This window comes from Mastomys coucha, unplaced genomic scaffold, assembly GCF_008632895.1.
Source record: "Mastomys coucha isolate ucsf_1 unplaced genomic scaffold, UCSF_Mcou_1 pScaffold18, whole genome shotgun sequence".
Classification (NCBI taxonomy): Eukaryota; Metazoa; Chordata; class Mammalia; order Rodentia; family Muridae; genus Mastomys; species Mastomys coucha.
In genome coordinates, this window is record NW_022196900.1 from 69300972 (window position 1) to 69322210 (window position 21239).

General features: G+C 39.4%; 1 protein-coding gene across 1 annotated transcript in view; it reads left to right on the top strand.

Moving 5' to 3' along the window:
• The window catches only part of Faf1 (Fas associated factor 1), a 315310-nt gene that overhangs the window by 279125 nt on the left and 14946 nt on the right, over window positions 1-21239 (top strand). Inside the window, exon 20 of the mRNA XM_031378184.1 lies at window positions 3844-4059. Coding sequence (XP_031234044.1) covers window positions 3844-4059 — 216 coding nt within the window. The remainder of the gene's footprint in view (window positions 1-3843; window positions 4060-21239) is intronic.

The window sequence follows — 21239 nt, forward strand, 5'->3', positions numbered from 1 at the left end:
AGAATTGGGTTCTGATGATGCCAAGTGACCTTGGTTTGTGTTGTTTATTTTCTTATGCTTGCCCCCCAACCCCCGCCATCTGGTTATCTCTAGTGCTACCTGCCCTTGCTAAACCTTGTCTGGAATCAGTCCTTCCTGTGATCCTGGTTGTATCAGAACTCCTCAGAGTCAGGCTGTCTCTGTGATTCTGAGATCCTGTGACCCTGGGCTTGTTAGAGCACCTGGGAGTGCAGCAGCTTCCTCTGGGTGTTGTGGGACTCGCTGTGGAGCCTGGGCTCAAAGTCTACTCAGGACACCAGCCCAGAGAGACTGGAAAGAACCCAAGCCACTCTGCTGGGGGAGTTCCTGTGTGCCTGGTCCCCGCTGGTCCCAGTTACTCCCAGTGATGGGACAGATGTTGGCTCCTCCTCACCTCTGATCCTGAAAGTGTCAGAGTGCCTGGGAGTGGAGCTTCCCCTTGGTGTTGTGGTACTGGCTGCAGAGCTTGCATCCAAGGTCCGCTCAGGACACCAGCCCAGGGAGGCCAAACTTACTATGTTTTAAATGTAAGTATAGTTCAGCCCTAAAGGAGCTCATTACCTTGTGCGAGAGATGGACAAATATGAAATAAGCAGGTAAAGATAATAATTACATTTTAAAAATCATTAGAGCATTAGAGTGCTGAATATATGGAGAAAGGAGATGACTTCTAAAGGTAGAAAGACACAAGAAAGACTTCATAGAGGGCAGGGTAGCTGGGTACCCAGCATTACATGAAGCAGAATGGTAGTTTGATTGGATTAATCATTGGATGGAGAGCCAGGGGAAGAAAGGCTTTAGATTTGAATACATAGAGAAAGGTATAGAGTTTACTAAAGAACAATACGTGGACAAACTTAGAGAATGGTCCACTTATTAAAGCTATACTCGAAAGAGCCACATTTTAAAGAATTATTGATAGGAAAGAATTAACACAAAGTTACTCACTTTTACTAGTTTTTTCCCCCCAAAGTTATGCTTTTTCCTGTCTACCCAAAATTGTTTCCTTTTAAGTTTCAATGCCTCCTGGAGTAGGAAAAAAAATTAAGTAATATTGATGGCAAGAAAACAGAAATTATGTCAGTTAATGGTGGCACTCAGCTTTAATCTCAGCCCTTGGGAGGCAGAGAGAGGCAAGTGGATCTCTGAGTTTGAGGCCAGCCAGGTCTACATAGTGAGATCCAGAACAGTGAGGGCTACACAGAGAAACCCTGTCTCAAAAAATAAAATAAAAAGGGGTAGGGAGTAAGAAAGGAAAGCAGCAGAAATTATATTAGTAGAAGCCTTGACATGTTCTCTTGATTTTTATTGCTAGCCCATCATCTCATTTACATCGTTAATATGTATTACATACTTCATCTGTCTCTCACTCATTCTGTTCTAGTCACATTGGCAGCTGTACTGTTCTTCAGCACTCCAGTCCCATGACTCCTGCCTGTAATTCTTTATGGCGTAGCTTTTCTTACTGTGGCTTACAGTGTTGGAGATTGTGTTCTTCTTTCATTCTTCCAGCATTCCCACTCTCCATATGTAATTAGTGAGGATACATTTTCCTTCATGCGTTTTATTGCCATGGCCTTTTTTTTTAACTCAAGTAGAATATTAATATCCATTTAAGCAGAAATTTTTTTGTGCTTTTTTTTCTTTGTTCTTTTCCTATCATCTAAAACAGTACTTTAATACAAGGAAATAATCAGGAAGAATTCATGGAATTGATATTAGCTTTAGTCTATTTAACATCAAAAATTATTATTTGCTACATACTGATAGAAACCTAGAGTATACTGTACACGTATTTTTTATACGTGTGTGTACAAATGTATTAAGCCAATTTTTGGTAAAAGAATATATTTTTCTGTTTCCTCTTTGTTTGTTGAGGCAGGTTTTTTCTGTGCAGCTCTGACTGTCTTGGAACTTACTCTGTAACCAAGCTGGCCTCAAACTCAGAGGTCCACCTGCCTCTGCCTCCCAAGTGCTGGGATTAAAGGTGTGCACCACCACCGCCTGGCTATTTTCTGTTTCTTTTTTTTAAAAAAAAAATGAAATTGTATAGAAACAGCCTTCTATGAGGATATGTTTTGATATTTTTAACTCAGAAGACCAGCTTTATTTTGTCACAAACCTAAAATAATGCAAATAAAAAACTATGCTTATTGAGTAAACCAAATGAAGTTTAACAATGACTGTTTGAGTTTAGGTGTCCTTTGTGTCATTGCTATAAAATATATTTTATAAAATATGTTTGCTTACACAAATCCTTTGTGTTTAGTCTATTTGAGACTGGACTACTACTGTATTTTTGTTCCTTTTGCCAGTGAAACTTAGTTATTCAGACCCAATATAGTAGTCTCTCCTTGGTTTCCCTAGTATCTCTTCACTGGTTTCCCCAATGGTCCACTAGTGTGGAATATGAGGTTTGTTTTCATTTTGCAAAAAAGCCATGGAGACTGCTTATACTGGGAGCAGATATTGTCTGCAAAATGAATAGGCTGGTGGGCTACTGTTGTTTATTCTCCTCTAGTATAATCACTTGCATTCAGACAATAATGTAGCATCTGTTACCACACAGGGAAATGTCAAAATAGAAAGCAAGCAGACAGGTGCATTAAAGAGAAAGCAAGAGAAAACCAGGAGACACTGAATCAGTTCTAATTTGAAGTATGTAAAGGGAGTATTATAAGAACAGTGGCAGCACCTGTCCTCAGTTGTTCACAGTGTTATGTTCAACATGAGGTGCACCAAATAAGTGCTGACCAGGTTATCAGCTCTAAGTACTTTTCAAATATTGCTGTTTTATACAAGGACTTTACAAGGAAGATGTTGTGAATTTGGGAATCGAACTTAGGTCTTTGTGTATGCTAGGCAAGTGTTCAGCCACTAAGCCACACCTGTTCTCTTCCATGAATAATTAGAAAGGCTGTTCCTTGCTTAATAGCTAGTCTTTCCTTCTCTCTGTCATAACAGAAAGCCTATATTCCTAATGATGTTAAAGCTTTTTTTAAATATAGTTATTTACTTAGGTGGCACATTTGGAAGTCAGAAGACAATTTATAGACTACTTCTACCATGTAGGTTCCAGGGATTGAACTCAGATCACAAGGCTCGGTGTCAGCAAATGTCTTTACCTACTGAGCCATCTCCCTGGCTCAGATTAATGGTTTTTAAAACTGGCTCTTTAAAGTCAGGATAGTGATGGATTTTAAAGACAGGGAGCCCCTAGGTAAAGGGTATGATCTGGGACACTTGATCAGGTACAGGTATGTTGATGCTCTGAGAATTTATCAAATATACAATATTTAGGTACCTTTTCTTATGTATGCTACTTTAATAAAAATTTAAGCAATTCCAAATTCATGGCTAATCAAAAATATGAAGTTTAATATAATGCCAGTTTACGTATAAAACAATTAAAATACAGACTAGACATGCATAAAATTAATAGCAATTAATTAGGATGAGGAAAAAAGCCTTAGAAATAGTAACAACTACACAAGATTCTGAATGTACTTAATGTCACTAAAGTGTAATGTAAAAACTGTTTAAATGGGCTCAGCAAGTGAACACATATGGTGGAGAGAATCAGTTCCTGCAAGTTGTCCTCTGGCATCCACATGCATACCATAGCTCTTAGGTACCCACACATATACATACATAACACACAAAATAAATACATAAGTTTTAAATTGAAATGTTTTTAATTAAAAGATATATGCACTCATGTGTCTTCATTATTTTTCAGTTATTTCAATTATTTTTCTACGTTCTTCCCCACCCATTCTCCATAAGCCCATCTATGCCACTTTTAATGCCTATTTATCTTCCTAGGCCATCAGACTCTCCTTAGAGCAAGCCCTGCCTCCAGAGCCAAAGGAAGAGAACGCCGAGCCTGTGAGTAAGCTTCGCATCCGAACCCCCAGCGGCGAGTTTCTGGAACGACGCTTCCTGGCCAGCAATAAGCTCCAGATTGTCTTTGATTTCGTGGCCTCCAAGGGATTTCCATGGGATGAGTTCAAGTTACTGAGCACCTTTCCTAGGAGAGATGTAAGTTCTTTTCTTTTCTTAAAGAATGCTTTCAGATCATGGGGGCCAGCAAAGAAAGCCATGAAAAGCTGAGTGGTGTGGGCCACTGTAAATTCCCATGTGTCCTTCTTGGTTTCCCGGACCAACAGATGTATCCAGAAGCCCATGTTAAAAATTAGATCTTAGATCTTTCTTCTGTCACTGCTTTCTAGATGTATAACTAACCTAACAGGCTTTCCTAAGTTCTCATCTCTGTATACCTCAGGGTATGCTAAGAATTGTGCTGAACAGCTTTACATTGGAACAGAGTCAACACAATTACAGTGTCACTAAGAATGCATTTTGTTAAGCTAAGATTATTCTGTGAGCTGATACTGTTACTAACCTTGAGGATGAATGTCTGTAGTCATACTGTGTATTATAGCAAGATAGTTAATTATTTTAAACTATTCTGGGGAAAAGTAGAAATGTACAGATAGATTCACTGATAATTAAGTGGTTGTGTACAGAAAATGTTGCCTATCATCTTCATGGAGGAAACTGACAGACTATGTATTTATTTAACCCTTTGCTATATACCATATTTATTAGCAACTTAAATACTGAACTATGGACAACATAATATTTTATAGACTTTTATGAAAATATATAGAGGTTCATCCTGCTATATTGAGTTAATGTAAATATATACAAGCAATGTATTATGACTGCCAACAGAAAGAATAGCTGCATTTTTAGAGGTGTAAACCCGGCTAACTAAATGGCCCTTTTCAACTCTGCCTACACTAAAATAGGCTAGCCCTGAGAGAATCCTTAAGCTTCATGCTCAGACAGGAAGTCTGAGTCTAAGATGGGAAGAGCTTGTCTAGAGGCCAGAGCTAATAAGGAGACTGGAGATTGTGTCTTTTGAGGAAATGCTCTCTGGAAAAGGAAAGACCTTGGGAGACACTGAGACTGTCTTCAGCTTCTAAAGGCTTGCCATGACAAACATTCTGAGTTTTTTGTAAGAGTTGGTGCACAGACCCAGGACCAGTGAGTTGAAAGAGAAAGTGTTCAACAGACTCATATTCTGCACCTTCACCAGTTTAGGATCTCTATAATCACCATTTACTGCAGAAGTGAAGCTGCTCTGATAGAGGCAGAGTCTGTGGGCCACAACCAAGAGTATATGGACAGCACAGATTGGACTTGATGACTTTAATGGGGCAGGCAGTGGCAGACACACAAAGTTTGACAGGAAGGGGAAGGGGACCTGGGAGTGGTTGGGGAGGAGTGGATATAATCAAAAATACATAATGTGAAATTCTCAGAGAATTAATTTAAAAGCCTATTTATAAAAGAAGTTAAAGAAGGCAGTTTTGGCCTCATTTAAGGAAGTATTTTCTAGGAAAAAAAGTATCTCTTGACTGAAGTATTGATTTTCCTATCTTTAGAAATAGCAAGACCTGCTAAGTGGTGGTGGCAAATGCCTTTAATCCCAGCACTAGGGAGAGAGAAGCAGGGTGATTACCAAGTTTAAACCCAGTCTGGTCTATAGAGTGAGTTCTAGAGCAGCCAGGACTACATGGAGAAACCTTGTCTTGAAAAACCAAAAAGAAAGAGCAAGAATTACTCTTTGACCAGTCAGTGTCCCTGCTTTACGTGGAATGTGACTTGCTCAATTCTCAACTTGTATCAACTAAGATACATAGTAAATCTTAATTTTCTTTATTCTGATGTGACTTTATTTAACATATCAGAATCAAGAGTTTGACCAGGGCTTATTGTCCAAATCCTTCACGTTACTAGTCAGTTCTGCAGGATAGAATCAGAAACCAATGGTGTATTTTTAGCCAACTACCAAGCCATAAATCCTTTCTGGATAAGATGAAGATTCTGCCTCGTGTGCCTAATAAGCTCAGGAAACTAGAGTGGACATTAACTGGTAGTCATTAGCCCTCCATTCTCTCACTGCTCCCAACTACTGTTCCGAGCTCTTCTCCTTCATTTATGGTGGACACAGACATGCCTGCATATGTTATACCACACAGCCAAATGTTGATGAAGAAGCTACTGTCAAAGGTTTCAAGATAATAGTGAGTTTTGAATTTACTATGTAGCCCTGGCTCTCCTGAAACTCATTTTGTATACCAGGCTGGCCTTGAAATCACAGAGATACTTTGCTGGTATTAAAGGTGTGAGCCACTACACCTAGCTGAAATTAATTTTTAAAGTTAATTTTGACAGGATTTGAGATTTGTTTATTTTTATTATAAGTATGGGTGGGGTTTTTTGGGGTTTTTTTTTTTGTTTGTTTGGTTGGTTGGTTTTAGTTTTTTGAGACAGGGTTTCTCTGTATCCCTGGCTGTCCTGGAACTCACTCTGTAGACCAAGCTAGCCCCAACTCAGAAATCCGTCTGCCTCTGACTCCCAAGTGCTGGGATTAAAGGCGTGTGCCACCACAGCCTGGCGATTATGGATGTTTTAGCTGCATGTTATGTCTGCACCACATGCATGCAGTGCCCACTGGGGCCAGAAAAGGGCATTGGATCAGTGAGCCACCGGATGAGTGCTGGGAATTGAACCCTTGTCCTTTGGAAGAGCAACCAGTGCCCATAACTGCTAAACCATCTCTCCAGCCGCTGAAAGGATTTATTTTTTTAAAAGAAACTAGATTTTCCTCTTCAGCAGTAACCACTTCTTCCCACAAGACTGAAATGTTACTGTTGAAAAGAAACAGGGGGTTCATTGGCTTGCTGCCTACATGCCTTAAACTTCCTGTCCAAGGCTTTGAATACTGAAAGTGCAGGCTGTTGTTAATGTGGGCCAGCCTGAAGTGGAGCGTCCACTACTTAGTCTTAAACTGTACTCCTAACCTAGCTATATCATACACATTTGTTGTTTTTCACTATCAAAGAAGGCTATTCAGTGATTTTCTTCTCAGTGTCTTGCTTAAACCTAATTTTGTTTCAGATTCAACTCCTTATTACAAGACCAATTTTTATCAAGTTTGGCCCAGTTTCTTAGGGAAAATATTTGACCTAGAGACACTTAGTCAACCTGAAATTAGCTGCCAATTTCCAAAGCCCTCCTGACCATATCCTTTCTTGCTTAAGATTCTAAAGTGTTTCTGCTACCCTAATACAGTACAAGTCCCCTTGGGGGAGTTGAAAACTTAGCAGTCTAGTCCCTTACTACAACCTGGTTTCCATCAACAGGAGATAGGAGATTGCTCGCGATTTACTCAAGGCAGGGGCAGTCTTCTGCTTTTATGCTTTATATACTCTCTTAACAGCCCCTTCAGTATCTGCCCTCTCCTCACCTATTTGAAATCAGATTTTAATGCCTTTTAATGCCAAGCTCACACATCAACTTCTCTGTGAAGCCCTTCTTCTCCCAAGCTATCTACTATTGCAGCTTATGCAGTCTTTCCTTAATAGTACTTGCCATGTTGTTCAATAATAATTTATAGTGACAGTCCATATCATAACCACATCCCTCTCTACTGTTCTTACCACCGTGCCTCATAAGTGAACTTTTGGTAACTGTTGTCAAATGTTGGTAACCTCAGGCTCTCCTTAATCTCTTGTTCCTTAGTGAGCTAGAAAAGCTATTCCAATTCACAACAGATGCCCTAGGCCCACCCAGATTCCAATCCTAAACCCAGAAAGTCCAGGACTCTAGGCCTCTAGAGTCATAGATGGGCTGACAGTTAATGGCACTTCATCCCTCTCTGAATGCTCTTTCAAGTCGAATGACTAGTGTTTTTACAAAGCTCTCTGTAATAGCCATCTGAGTCTACAAGGATTAGGATCTAATTTGTAAAAGTCATCTCAGATTACAGCCAAACTAAAGACTGTTAAAAAGCACATCTTAAGTCCTTGCCTCTTTAATAACAAATAATATAAGACTTAACTATAGGAGCTTTATTGTGTCTTGAGCCTTTTTCCACAAAGCAAAGGCTGGTTTCTCACCAAAGGATCTATTAAATGCTCTTCTGTGCCCCTGTCTCCTCCAACAATGAAAACATTACATCATATTAAGATTTCCCAGCTGTCCCACTATTTGCTGAATGTCTGTTGGCTATTATACTTCCCTGAACTGAGCACTGTGGGAGAACCAAAGTAGCAGCAGGCACAGACCTTTCCCAGAAAAGCTGATTGTCAAAATGGTTTTAGAATGGGTTTTGTTTGTATTTTGTTAGTAAAAGTCACCAGGAGAGAGAATAGCATTTTCTTCCAGAGCTTAAGTCAGTATGCTATACCGTTAGTGGCACAGACTGCACTGGCCCATTTGCCTCTTTCTGGGCATTGTCCTGTGAGTGAGTCCTAAAAGATGAGTAGTTCCCCCTTGCATCTGTCATAGCCCAGAGAGTCTTTCCTAGACTTCCTTTCTCATGCTGTATGGTGTAAGGTTGTCAGTAACACGCAGCCTTCCTTTTCTGTCCCTCTTAAGTTCTTCCTATGCCTTCCTTCCTCCCTTCCTCCCTCCCTTCCTTCCTTCCTTCCTTCCTTCCTTCCTTCCCATTCTCCTTTCAATTTCTATTTTATATTTACCATTTCCTTCCCTTTCTTTCTATTCTTCCTTATTGCTTTATCCCTCATCTCTTGGCTCTCCTGCCGTCTCTGTTTTTCTTCTATTGTCAACTCTTATACCACTTACAAGTAGGAAGCTGTTTTCTATTTTTACATTGATTAGAAGAGGGTTCTAGAAAAGAAGGTAGAGTAATGACAAGCAAGCTTCTAGGGACCTATGTCCCACTTGCTGTAAAAGACAAAATTACAACAAACTTTCTTATAAATGTGATTTTATAAGACTTTGTGATTCATAAATTGGCACAGCCTCTATTCTATAAAACAAAATGTAAGCTTCTACTCAACATTAACAGAACTGTGGGTTTTATAAAGTGGGAATGGGAAAACAGGATAATTAGGAAGGAAGGTCAGGAAACTGCTTCACTGAGTTACTTTTTTGTCAGGATTAAAGCATCCCTTACCCTGACTCACTAGATTGAGGTGCAGGCAAGTATCTGTGTGGGGATCTGTGTGTCTCCTTAAAGGTTAGTTTGAGTGTGGGTCGTGTAGCATGAGTGACTCCACTTTCATTTGTTGTGCTCTACGGGAGCTTAGGCCAGAGCAGTGGCCTCCAGTAACTTTGGCTTAGCAGTTTTGTTTAACAGTTACCATCTTTTGTTCGACCCCCTCCTCCGTAAAAGTATGACAAATGCTTTAGGACATTAGCACTACTCTCAGCTATGGTCCTTGGCATTCCTCTTCTCAATATGTACTCACACATTTCTTTGAAGGAATTTTTGTCATCTCATTCCAAGATGGACTATTTGCTGTGAGGTGGACGGCTACATGGAAACCTTTAAAACTTCAGAGAGGATATAGTATGCTAGGAAGATGACTGTTGTGACTATATGGAAAATAATACCAGAAACTTTTAATATGCACCTTACCAAAAGGCCCCATGAATCTAACCAAATAGAACTGAATAGATTAAAGATTGAGCTGGATGAAGAGTATACTCATATTTTAATCAAATACTTTTGTAATTAATTCTGTATAACAGGTGATGTGTTATATAACAAGAACTCGTAGATTCCTCCTTGTTCACAATTTACTGGCTAGCAACTCATAACTGTTAAATCATAGGACATATAAGAACGAATGAGTCCACTGTCAGGCTCTATACAGTGTACAACCAAATTCATTACATTAGGGATTTTGCTAAAGCTACTCTGTATGTGGACTAAAAGTAAAAGATTTCTTAAGTCATGTAAAGATTTGGATTTAACATAATAGACCTGACACTCTGTCAGATTACCTGCAGATACTAATGATTATGAAATTATAGTTACAGAATTACTCTGCCAAGCAAGTAAAAGACATAGTTTAAGCAAGGAAAAGTCATCTTGTTATGATGAGGAATCATATTCTGATGTCTTGAGTAAAACTCACAATATGAGGCTATCAACTTCTCCTTTTGTTGTACAGTTCGAGTACCTCTCATAGATGAGCAGTTTTCTGTACTATCTTTTTATCCAACTCAACAGGCAAGAGTCCTGTACTTTGAAATGTATTCGAGTTTCTCAACTCACCTTATAGAGTTTCAAGAATACTGCAATTCTTGCCTTAAAGAGTTATAGCCAGATGTTGGAAGAAAATAGAATAATTCAGCATCCAGTCCAGGATGTAGGCAGATAATAAAAACTCACAAAAAAAACAAAAAATAACAGTGAAGTGTAAGTTCCTTCTGAAATGTATTATTTTCTCACTTCCATCACGCCTACCTCCCACATGTACCTAAGATACTCAAAGACTAATTTGTTTGCAAAATAAGTCTAGTCTCATCTAACGTGACCTGAATATTTTCATAAGCACCAAAATAGCATTTGACCACATAGGCTTTTATTTCCTTTCCTGGAGTTTTTAAAATATTTTTTTTTTCATGTATATGAGTACCACGTGCATGCCTGATACCCATGGAGCCAAAAGAGGGCATCAGATCCCCTGGAACTAAGTTCCAGATGGTTGTAAACCACCTTGCAGGTACTGGGAATTGAACCTAGGTACCCTGGAAGAGCAGCCAGTTCTCTTAAAGGCTGAGCCATCTATCCAGCTCCCTTTGCTGAAATTCTTGAGTCTTGAGCTGAAAGTTTTTTAAAGCTGGCAAATCAAACCAAAACACGTTTGTGTTTTGTGTGCTGTGCCTATAGATAGATTCCATCAGAGTCTCAAATACGATGTCCTGGTCAAAGCTTGATAACATAATCATCATATCCAGTTGTATCCTGTGATAAAAGGAGCAGTTTCTGATTAAACTTACAGATACAACTATATTTCACTAAAAGTACTCTCAAGTAGTTTCTGAATTTTGAGGGATCAGGTATCAGGGGAAGGAAATACTTCCATTTCTTTCACAAAGGTATTTTTTGTACAAATTTTCTGTAGTTTTAGATACTTTAGGAAGATGAAAAATATTTCCTTAAATGTAGAAAACAGAGCTAGGGAAGTAGCTCAGACAGTAAAGCACTTGTCCTGCAAGCTGGAGGGTCTGAATCAGTCTCTAGAACCCAGGACAGTAGCCAGGCATAGCCCCCTGGGCTTTCCTGTGCCAGCCTTGCCTACTGAGCAAGCTGTAGGCCAGTGAGAGAACCTGTCTTAGAAAACAAGGTTAATAGTTCCTGAAGAACTGTGCTGGGTTTGTCAACTTGATATAAGCTAGAGTCGTCTAGGAAGAGGGAGGACCAGTTAAGGAACTGATCAGTCTGCCCTGTGGTAGGCAAGCATTTCTTAAACAATGTTTGTGGTGAGGGCCCAGCTCAGTGTGGGTAGAATCAGCTCTAGGCAGGTGGTCCTAGGTTATGAAGAAAAGCAGGCTGAGCAGGCAAGGAGAGCAAGCCTGTAAGCAACATGGCTCCATGGCTTCTGCTCAGTTCCTGCCTTGAAGTCTTGCCCTGATTTTCCTTCGTTATGGACTGTAAGCTATCAGATGAAATAAACCCTTTCCTCCCCAAGTTGCTTTTGGTTGTAGAATTTAATCACAGCACCAGGAAATCAAACTAGAACAGGAACCAAGGATGCCCTCTGCCCCTCCCACAAAGGTCATATATACATACACAAAAACAAAAGTCTAGAAAACAATGTTTTTTAAAGGCAGTCTTTCAAGATTTGTTTTAAGGCTATAAAAACCGTTAGCTCTTTATCAGTTCACTAAGTCTTATGTAGCTATTCTGTTCTGCTTGGTCTTTAGAACTTTCACACACCTCGGTTTCTTCATTACAGTTCTGGAACTTCTTATCTAGTCCAATGGTATAATCTCAAAGTTACTATAAGCCTGCATCTTTGTTTCTATAGCATGTAACATTTTAGCATAACTGAATGTTGACTGATGATATTTCAGATTTCTTGGCACTTCATTCAAGTTTTAGAAGACAATCATAACAAAACTATGTAAAGATAAGTATTGACAGTGTTTTCCATGTAGTTAACATTTTTAAAAATCTCATTAGTTCTACAAATACTTTGAGATGTTCCAGTGCTCTTTGAAATATCCCAAAATTAGTCTGAGGTCCAAAAGACTTAATTTAGGTTTTGATTTAGGAACATTTGTCAGAAATTTCAAAGGTTTAAACCTCTTGATTAGGATAGGATCACAGGTCATTGTGCGATAATATTCATTTAACCAATGTGATAATTAGAAAACTTCAAAAGACACGAGCACAAAGTTACATAGTTGTAAATAAAACCTCTGGTTTTTAATGCCCAGGACTCAGTTTTCTTAAACAATCAAAAACACTAAAGACAACTGTGTACAAGGAATCATTTTGATAAAGGGCTATTTCTTGTTTAGGTCAATTTTCTTTTTTTGTTATTGGGTTTCTTTGGTTTGTTTTTTGGGTTTTTGGTTTTGTTTTTCAAGATGGGATCTCTGTGTAGCCCTGCTCACTTGAAACTTACTCTGTAGACCAGGCTGGCCTTGAACTCACAGAGATCTGCCTATTAGGTCATTTTTCTGAAAGTAGTACATGGCTTCCTATTAGGAGCAGACCCATACTGCCAACAAACTTACTGCTGTGACAAAGAACCAGGTTCTTTAGTAGTAAGAGAGACATCACAAAAGGAGGTGAATGGCACAGAGATCTCTAGTTTGAGGAAACAGAATATCATGGAGGTAGAGATTTGATAGTAATTAGATTTGAATCTGAATTCCACTCTCACATGGCTGCAGTGTAACACTGGACAGTTTACTTAGCTTTACTGAACTTTCATTTTATTGTCTTTGAAAGAAAAATGATAAATGTAGATGAGTAAGTAGGAGTAGAATGTATATGAAGGGCTTACAGCTTTAAAAGGTTTTAAAAGGCAGTGAATTCTTCAGAACAGGGATGTATTGGAGGGATGGATGGCATTTTGAGGCAGGATCTCACTATGTAGACAATAATTGCCTTCAACTCACCATATAGTCCAACTAACAGCACACACCCAGTAATCCACACCTCAGCCTCTCTACTGCTAGAATTACAGGTGTGTGATACCCATGCCCAGCAATGGTACATGCTTGTGTTAAAAATATCCAAATGCTCTTAATGTGTCATTGGAATGTTTTCCCTTCCTCCCTCTCCCTCTCCCTCTCCCTCTCCCTCTCTCTCTCTCTCTCTCTCTCTTCCCTTTTCCTTCTTTCTTTCTTTCTCTCTTTTATTTTGTTTTGGTTGTTGTTGTGGTAAATCTCCAGCCTCCAAAGCCTCTCAATTAATACAAATACAAGCTACATGCCTAGATTAGGCAGATCTTCCACTACACTACTCTATTCCCCAGTTATGAGATCCCTTGTAACTTGCGGTTTCTCCAGGCCACGTGCTTCTGCTCCATTGTCCCTCCTCTTCTTCCTCTTCTTCCTTCTCCTCCTCCTCCTCTATCCTCCTCTTCTCCCTCCTCTCTCCTCCTCTTCTTCCTCCTTCTCCTCCTTTGTCATCTTCTCTCCTCTCCTCTCTCCCTTCTCTCCCAAACTTTTCAGCTCCCTTCTACTGCCCAGTCACTGGCTCTGGCCTTTATTTTACAAGTTAAGGTGGGGAAAAGCTTCACCAGAAGTTACCTGTGTATGTGATTCACTCCTCATCTGCAGCCCCTCCCTGGAAAGTAGAATTAGCATCAAAGTACAAGACCAGGGCTATCCACAACAGGTTATTCTTGTTGTTATTTTTGATTTTTCAAAACAGGATTTCTCTGTGTAACAGTCCTGGCTTTTCTGGAACTTGCTCTGTGGACTAGGCGGACCTTGAACTCGCAAAGATCCACTTGCCTCTGCCTCTGGTGTACTGGGATTAAAGGCAAGTGCCTACACTCTCTAGCCATTGGAATCTTAATATCTGATTTTTTAAAAGATCATAGAGATATCAAGGCCAATTTGCCATTTTAGTGGTAAGGTCTTCCTATATCAATTAATAATTAAGGCAATAATCCATCCCTCACAAACATCCACAGGCCAGTGGATCTTGACGATTTCTCAATTGAGGCTCTCCTTCAGGTCATTATAGGTTGTAGCAAATTGATATTATTAATATGATAATGTCTCATCTTTGAGAAGCATGAAATTGTTTATAAAAATAATCTCATAATATTTAATTTTTCAGTTTTGTATTTGGCTACATTTCTAGCTGTCATTCAGCTGCATGCAGCCCATGGACTACTAGGTACCCTAGCCTTCAGAAAAAGGTTTAAAATTCTGCAACAAGCCATACAAAACTCCTCACACTTTCAAGCCATCTTTTTTCCTGCTGGCTTTCTCACCACATGCTCCACCCACCACTCAAACACACAAATACAACTTCTTAAGTAAAAGAAATCAAGACATCTCCTTGTCAGCCTTATGGAATATTTCCATACCTGTATATATTGTATGTTTAAATTAGGTTAACCAAGTTTGTCTCTGCAAACATTGTTTCTTTGTGCCAAAACCTTTTAAAATTCTTTCTTGTAACATCTTAAAATGAACAATACATTATGGTTCTCTTTTGCGATCCACTGTACAGTAGCACTCTAAGACCTTCCTGCTTCTGTCTAGCTCTAACTTTGTGTGTTAACATTTATTTACATCCACTCTTCCCTAGCAACCACTATTCCACTCTCAGCTTATGGGATCCCTTTTTTTCCCAATTTTACATATAGATGGATGAGACCTTCCACTACTTGTCTTTCTGTACCTGGCTTCATCATTTAAAAGAGTGATCTCCAGCTCTACCCACATCATCACAAATGACAGGATTTCTTTTTACAGCTGAAAAGTATTCCACTGTGACTATGTACCATATCTTCAGTTGATGAACATATGGCTGCTTCAGGTTTTTTTAGCTGTTGTAAATGGTGATGCAGTGAACATGGGAGTGTAGCTGTCTCCTCTTATGACATACTGGCTTTATTTTCATTGGCTGTATCTCCATTGTTGAGATCACTGTGTCAGAAGACTATACTAATCTACATTCCCACCAACAGTGTGCAAGCTTACTTATTTTCAAATGTTATGTTGTAAGGAAAAATGTTTCTGGATTATTTCACCTACAGACATGTGAGTTCCTAAGTCAAAGTTATATGTTTTATTTTTGAAACAAGATCTCATCATGTAGCCCTGGCTGGTGTGTAATAAAGATCCACCTGCCTCTGTCTCCTGAGTGCTGAGATTAAAGCCATATACCACTATATCTGGCTTGGCAGCATTGTTCAACTAAAAGACAATAGGAAAAGGAAAAAATAAAAAACAAACCTATAGCATTTCCTTAATAAGAAAGTCTGTTTTTACCATATATGAAGTTCTAACCTAGTATTTTCCAATTAAAGGGGTAATTTTTCTAGTAAAAGCAGTTTATATTTTTAATTTATTTAACACATTTATTTGTAACATCTAAGTTAGAATTTTAAAGGAAATTTTAAATAATTTTAATAAATTAGTAAATATATTGAAATTAAATTTAAATAGATTTTTAAACTTTAAATAAATAAGAGCAATATTTAATTATTATTATTATGGGTTCAAGGTGATGTTTCTATAGATGTTTATATTGTCAAAAGATTAAATCAGAAAGCTAGTTTTGGAGATCGGGGCTAGAGAGCTTCCCAGGCCTACACAAGACTTTGAATTTAGTAACTGCAAGATTGAAAAACTTAAACCAAACTAATTAAACAAAACTAATTAACATATTCACCACCTCAAGTACTTACCATTTTCTTAATAAGAAATTTTTTCAAGTCTATTTTTTTATAGAAATTTAGAAATAGTAAATACATTAACTCCCTGTGGTTACCATACCTTGTGATTGACCCCCTAAGGCTTTATCCTAACTAGAACTTTATACCCTTTACCAAAACCTGCCTTTTCCTGGTCCCTAACATCAGGGCCATATGTACTGAGTCAACCTGAAAACTCACAATTAGGGATGCCTGCACGTTATCATTGGAAGGACCAAAGAATAAGACTAGAGAGGGCAGTGTATAGAGGAAGGAACATTGGATTAGGAATCGGATCACCTAGGAGCTTTGCAGCCCTGGATAGAATATACCCAACTCACTAAATCTCAAGTAACTTCTCTATTAAATAGGACTAAATTCCCTTTACCTCCCAAGACCCACAGCATTGCTTAGGTAAGGTGAAAAATATAAAGTACATTGTAAACTATGAGGTACTGTTGATATGTGAATCTAATTAGTGTTTACTAAAAAAATAAAAATTCAATAAATCAATGAATGGTATAAATGCACAAATAACCTTAATAATAATAAAATAATAACTATGCTATCTACCATTTATTGAGATCCCATCATCTGCTAGGCACTTACTTTAATGTCTCACTGGGAACTTGGAAAGGCAAATTCACATGGAAAAAGATAGGAAGACTAATCAAAGGTGCCATGAATATATCCAGCCAGTAGAAGATTGGAGAAAGTAATACATAGAAAAAATATAAATGCTTAGACTATCTAGACACATGACTGTGTAGGTTTTCCTGTCTCCCTTTATCTTGCATCAGATAAATGTTTATTCTATTGCTGACATTTCTGTTTATTTGTTGAGTTACACTGAGTACATCATTTCTCTAGTCTGTGTTTTAGTTATTTCATCTTTCAACTGAATATTGTGTCCTCTGTCTTCACAGATACATTGTAGTGATGAGATTAGAAGTGGTAATGAAACCCTCAGAACAGCAGAGGCCATGCTGTTTGAGTTCATAATGCTGGGCTGCTTGGATCCATACCCAGAAAGTCTCTTTTACCTGTATACAACCTTTCAAAAATAAGTTTTCAGGCACATTCCTCATTCTTAATAGTGTATGAAACTATCCAATTTGTTACTCACAATATAATAGACCTTTTGTTGCAACCGTTACTGTGGTCCATTTACTGAAGAGAAAACTTGTTCTTAGCCTTGGCTATCACATAGTGTGATAATGTTATAATATAAATAACCGCTTACAACGGGCTCTGAATCAATTGCATGAGCTCTCTGAACTGATTCTTCCACCTGTGAGGGGTTGCAGGAATTAAATGTGGGAATGTGAGGAAAGGGGCATTACACACTGTGAGTCTCTTAGGTTTGTAGACCTTCTACTGAGGACTAGCACAGTCCACCATTGGACCTACCCCTAAATGCCACTGTGTCAAGGATGAAACCACAGTGTCTTGCTTGAGTCCTACCTTCCTTTCTTCACCTCAGTGTTTCCACACAGTAAAATCCACTCACCTGAAATTATGTGGAAATAAGACCAAACACCAGAGAGGTTTTCTATGGAATGTGTTGGTCTCATTTTGGACTTGGTTTTATGAATTGGGTCTGAGCTTTGCAGGAAGGGTAATAACTGATTTGAAAGTTGTCTTTGATATTTTTATAGTTAATTTGGTGGCCTCTCTAGAGCTTTACATTCAGTCCTATAAACACTGTAGAAAGAATTATTACCTGTAATCTTTGTACAGACCCTAAGACACAGATAGCAACTCCATTTGCAAGTAAGACATGAGGAGAGGTGTTATATGATATTGCTAGCCAGTGGCTGGGGGTCCTTTGCCTTACCCAGATGAAAAACACAGACATGCTAGTCTTTGGCTGGGCACTGCTTATCCACAGCATTACAGGCTTCCTGAGAGGTCTCAGATGAGGAATTTTAGCCCTAAAGTGTTACAGCTGTTTGTGGACCTGGAAAGTTGGTGTTCCTCAGCCCTTGGTTATGGCTGTTGTTACAGCTTCCAGGTAGAAGCCAGTACTACAGCTAGGCCTAGGAAGCCATGAACCTTTATCCCTTAGCACTATCTCCATCCTTTCTGACCACCTCTCTGCTTCTACCACCCTCTTCTCCAACCCTGACTGCACTCAAACTGTCCAGCCTCTGCTCCTTCAGTTGTCAGTCAGCTGGCTGCCTTACCCTCTGTAATTGTCAGCTCCATCTGCTAACACTAGTCACTGTCACTGCCATCCCATTGCCACTGCTGTTGTCTCTTCTCTGTTCTATTCTCTTGTCTCTGCTGCTTCTTTCTTCTTGCTACCAGTTCAGCCTAAGTTGGCAAGAAAAAATACTCTGAAGAAGCCTGTTATTACTGGGGTGATGTAACACCAGAAGGGCTGCACTATACACACTGTAGAGTATCTTGCAAGCAATTCACTAAATGAGCCTGAGGCAACCTGGTTGAATAGTCCAGGATAGGAGGTTCAGGCCAATCATAGACATTTGGGTTGGACCAATCACAACCTTTCCTCTTAGCACCAGTCACAACAGTCCTGCTAGATCACCAGGGAAGTAAGTACTCCTCTAGCCAAAACAGACATTGTTGCAGGGTCATCTAGAGTTCACTGGTGCCACACACACACACACACACACACAAACAAACACACAAACACATACACTCATTTTACATTATACTGAGTTTTCATATATTATACTTTGAGCATCCTCCTTCCCCCATCTTTTTCTCACAAAAGCTGATATAAACTTGTTTCTGATATCCTGACTACAGTATTACTTCAGGAGCCAGAGCAATCAGCTGTGATCATCACAATGTTCTAAAGGTGTCTGAGGGGTGTTCCATGCTGGTGCTGGCACACAGTCAGTCCAACTAGCTATTTGACTAATAGTTGTTTTCCTCCAGTCAGCTGGAGTAACAAAGAAGAGTTCTGCAGGTGCTAACTGGGGAACCAATTTGCCCCATCACCAACATCTTTGCGTGTTTACAGGGAAATGAACATTAGAAGGAGTGCTTACCATAAGAACTTACTAACAAACAGTAGTTGTACCAGTGCTGTACCAGTGCTTACACTCACCCAGTCCCCCCAGGGAGTGATCAGTGCAGTCTCCTTGTCTGTATAAATGTTTCCATGTATTACATATAATAGTAAGTGACAAGTGAAATTCCAGCCCCTAAAGCATATGTTTTTTAATCCTAAGGCAGAAGTATTTTCTTAAATATATTAGGAGTACTCAAGGTTACCCCTTGATTTAGCAATTTCTTTTAGACTTCATAGACTTCATAGAACTTATCATATAATTGTATTCACTCCTATGATATGTTACCATAAAAGAACACTGAATAAAATCAGCAGAGAAAAGATATATGGGACAGAGTTTAAGAGAAACAAGATGGCCGGGCAGTGGTGGCACACACCTTTAATCCCAGCACTTGGGAGGCAGAGGCAGGTGGATTTTTGAGTTCAAGGCCAACCTGGTCTACAGAGTGAGTTCCAGGGCAGCCAGGGCTACACAGAGAAACCCTGTCTCGAAAAACCAAAAGAGAGAGAGAGAGAGAGAGAGAGAGAGAGAGAGAGAGAGAGAGAGAGAGAGAGAGAGAGAGAGGATACAGAGTCCTTTCCTGAAGGACATAAATGGCATAGGGCTTAATTCCCCCAGCAACAATTTGAGTTAATGTGTGTAGTGTTGCCAGCCAAGGAAGTTTGTTGAAACTCTTTGCACAACCAAAAGCATCCATGGGATCCAACGTGGATATATCAGTTTAAAAGTACACATGAATTTTAGTTCTCAATAGAACCGCTCAGCTGCTGTTGCTTGCCATCGATAGATAACTTCATGTTAACCTAAGCATCAAAGCTTGCTCATACCCTGCCTCTTCAGTCTCTCCTTCCAAAAACAATGCTTTCACTATTTTCAATTAGGATTAGTCTGTTGACTCGTTTCTAATACCAACTGTATTTGAGAATCATCTCTGGGTCAGTGGTGTCCTTGAGAAGATCTCAGGCTTCAGCATATTACCATTCTCAGGTTCACAACTTCCAGCAAATGAACAAAGCCACCGAGGGCTAACCTTGTAAGTGAGATGTTAACCCTTCTCAGTACATGCAGGCTTTATCCTTTTGGTTGTTATCTATTTGTGTGTTTGAATGATTGCATATTTATATGTATGTATGTGCCTTGTGCACAAGGACAACAGATGACAGTTTTCAGGGGCTGGTTCTCTCCCTCCACCTTGTGGGTTCTAAAGATAAACTTAAGTCATGAGACTTGTCCAAAACACCTTCACCCACTAAGCATCTCAGTGCCATCCACTTGTTTTTCCCCACCTTATTTTTTAAGGCAGAGTCTCTCTAAGCCTGGAACTCAACATTGAGTCTAAGCTGTCTGGCCAACAAGCACTCCAGGGATCCTCCTCTCTGTGAACCACCTCTTGCTGTACAGAATCCATGCTCAGGTCCTTGTGCTTGCCTTACAAGCAATTCGCCCACTAAATTGTCTCCTCAGCTCTCCTGGTATTGTAGACTAAATCAAGGCCTTGGAATCAAATGTTCCTGGCCTGAAATTCAGGATCATTTCTTCACTGAGGGAAAGGTTACTTAGTTTCTTGGTAAGGTGAGAGAAACTTTAGCTTCTTCAGAGCATTGTGCAAATTGAAGATGCACATAAAGTTTCTTCATACGCACATGTGCATAGCAGCTAAGGTAGAGGAAGAGTCTGAGCATGATAACTGGCATTCTCCCTTACTTTGACAAAAATTCTTTGTCCAGTATTAACTATTTTAAAATGATCAGCTTTCAAATAAAAATACCAAAATGTACTTTACATGCATAACAACCAAAGATTAGAAGTAGTGTTCAAGTACAGGTGCATAGAGTTTGATATGTCATTCGACTTACCAATCCAGTGGGTTTCTCATGGTTGGAAGCATTTCCTAGAAAAACTATTTTATGGTATTTTCCCTGTCAAACACATCAAGCTTGTTTCTTTGCAGATATTTTCACTAATGTCTGAGTACTTTGGGGACTGCTCTGTATAAGCTTGCTTTTAGTATTAGAACTCATTCTGCTGGCCTCCAACTCAGAGATTCACCTGCCTCTGCCTCCCAAGTGAAAGGATTAAAGTTGTGTGCCACCACTGCTCATATTTCCAGCACAGAGCTTACACAGGCCTGCCAGAGAATAGTGACTCCCTGAGTTAGTAAACAGTCAATATACCTAATAGAGTATGAAATTGCCTTTCTTTTTGGTTTTTTGAGACTGGGTTTCTCTGTGTAGCCCTGGCTATCCCGGAACTCACTCTGTAGACCAGACTGGCCTCGAACTCAGAAATCCACCTGCCTCTGCCTCCCAAGTGCTGGGATTAAAGGTGTGTGCCACCACCGCCCGGCTGAAATTACCTTTCTAATCACCTCCTCCTCCTCCTCTTCTTCCTCCTCCTCCTCTTCTTCCTCCTCTTCTTCCTCCTCCTCCTCCTCTTCCTCCTCCTCCTCCTC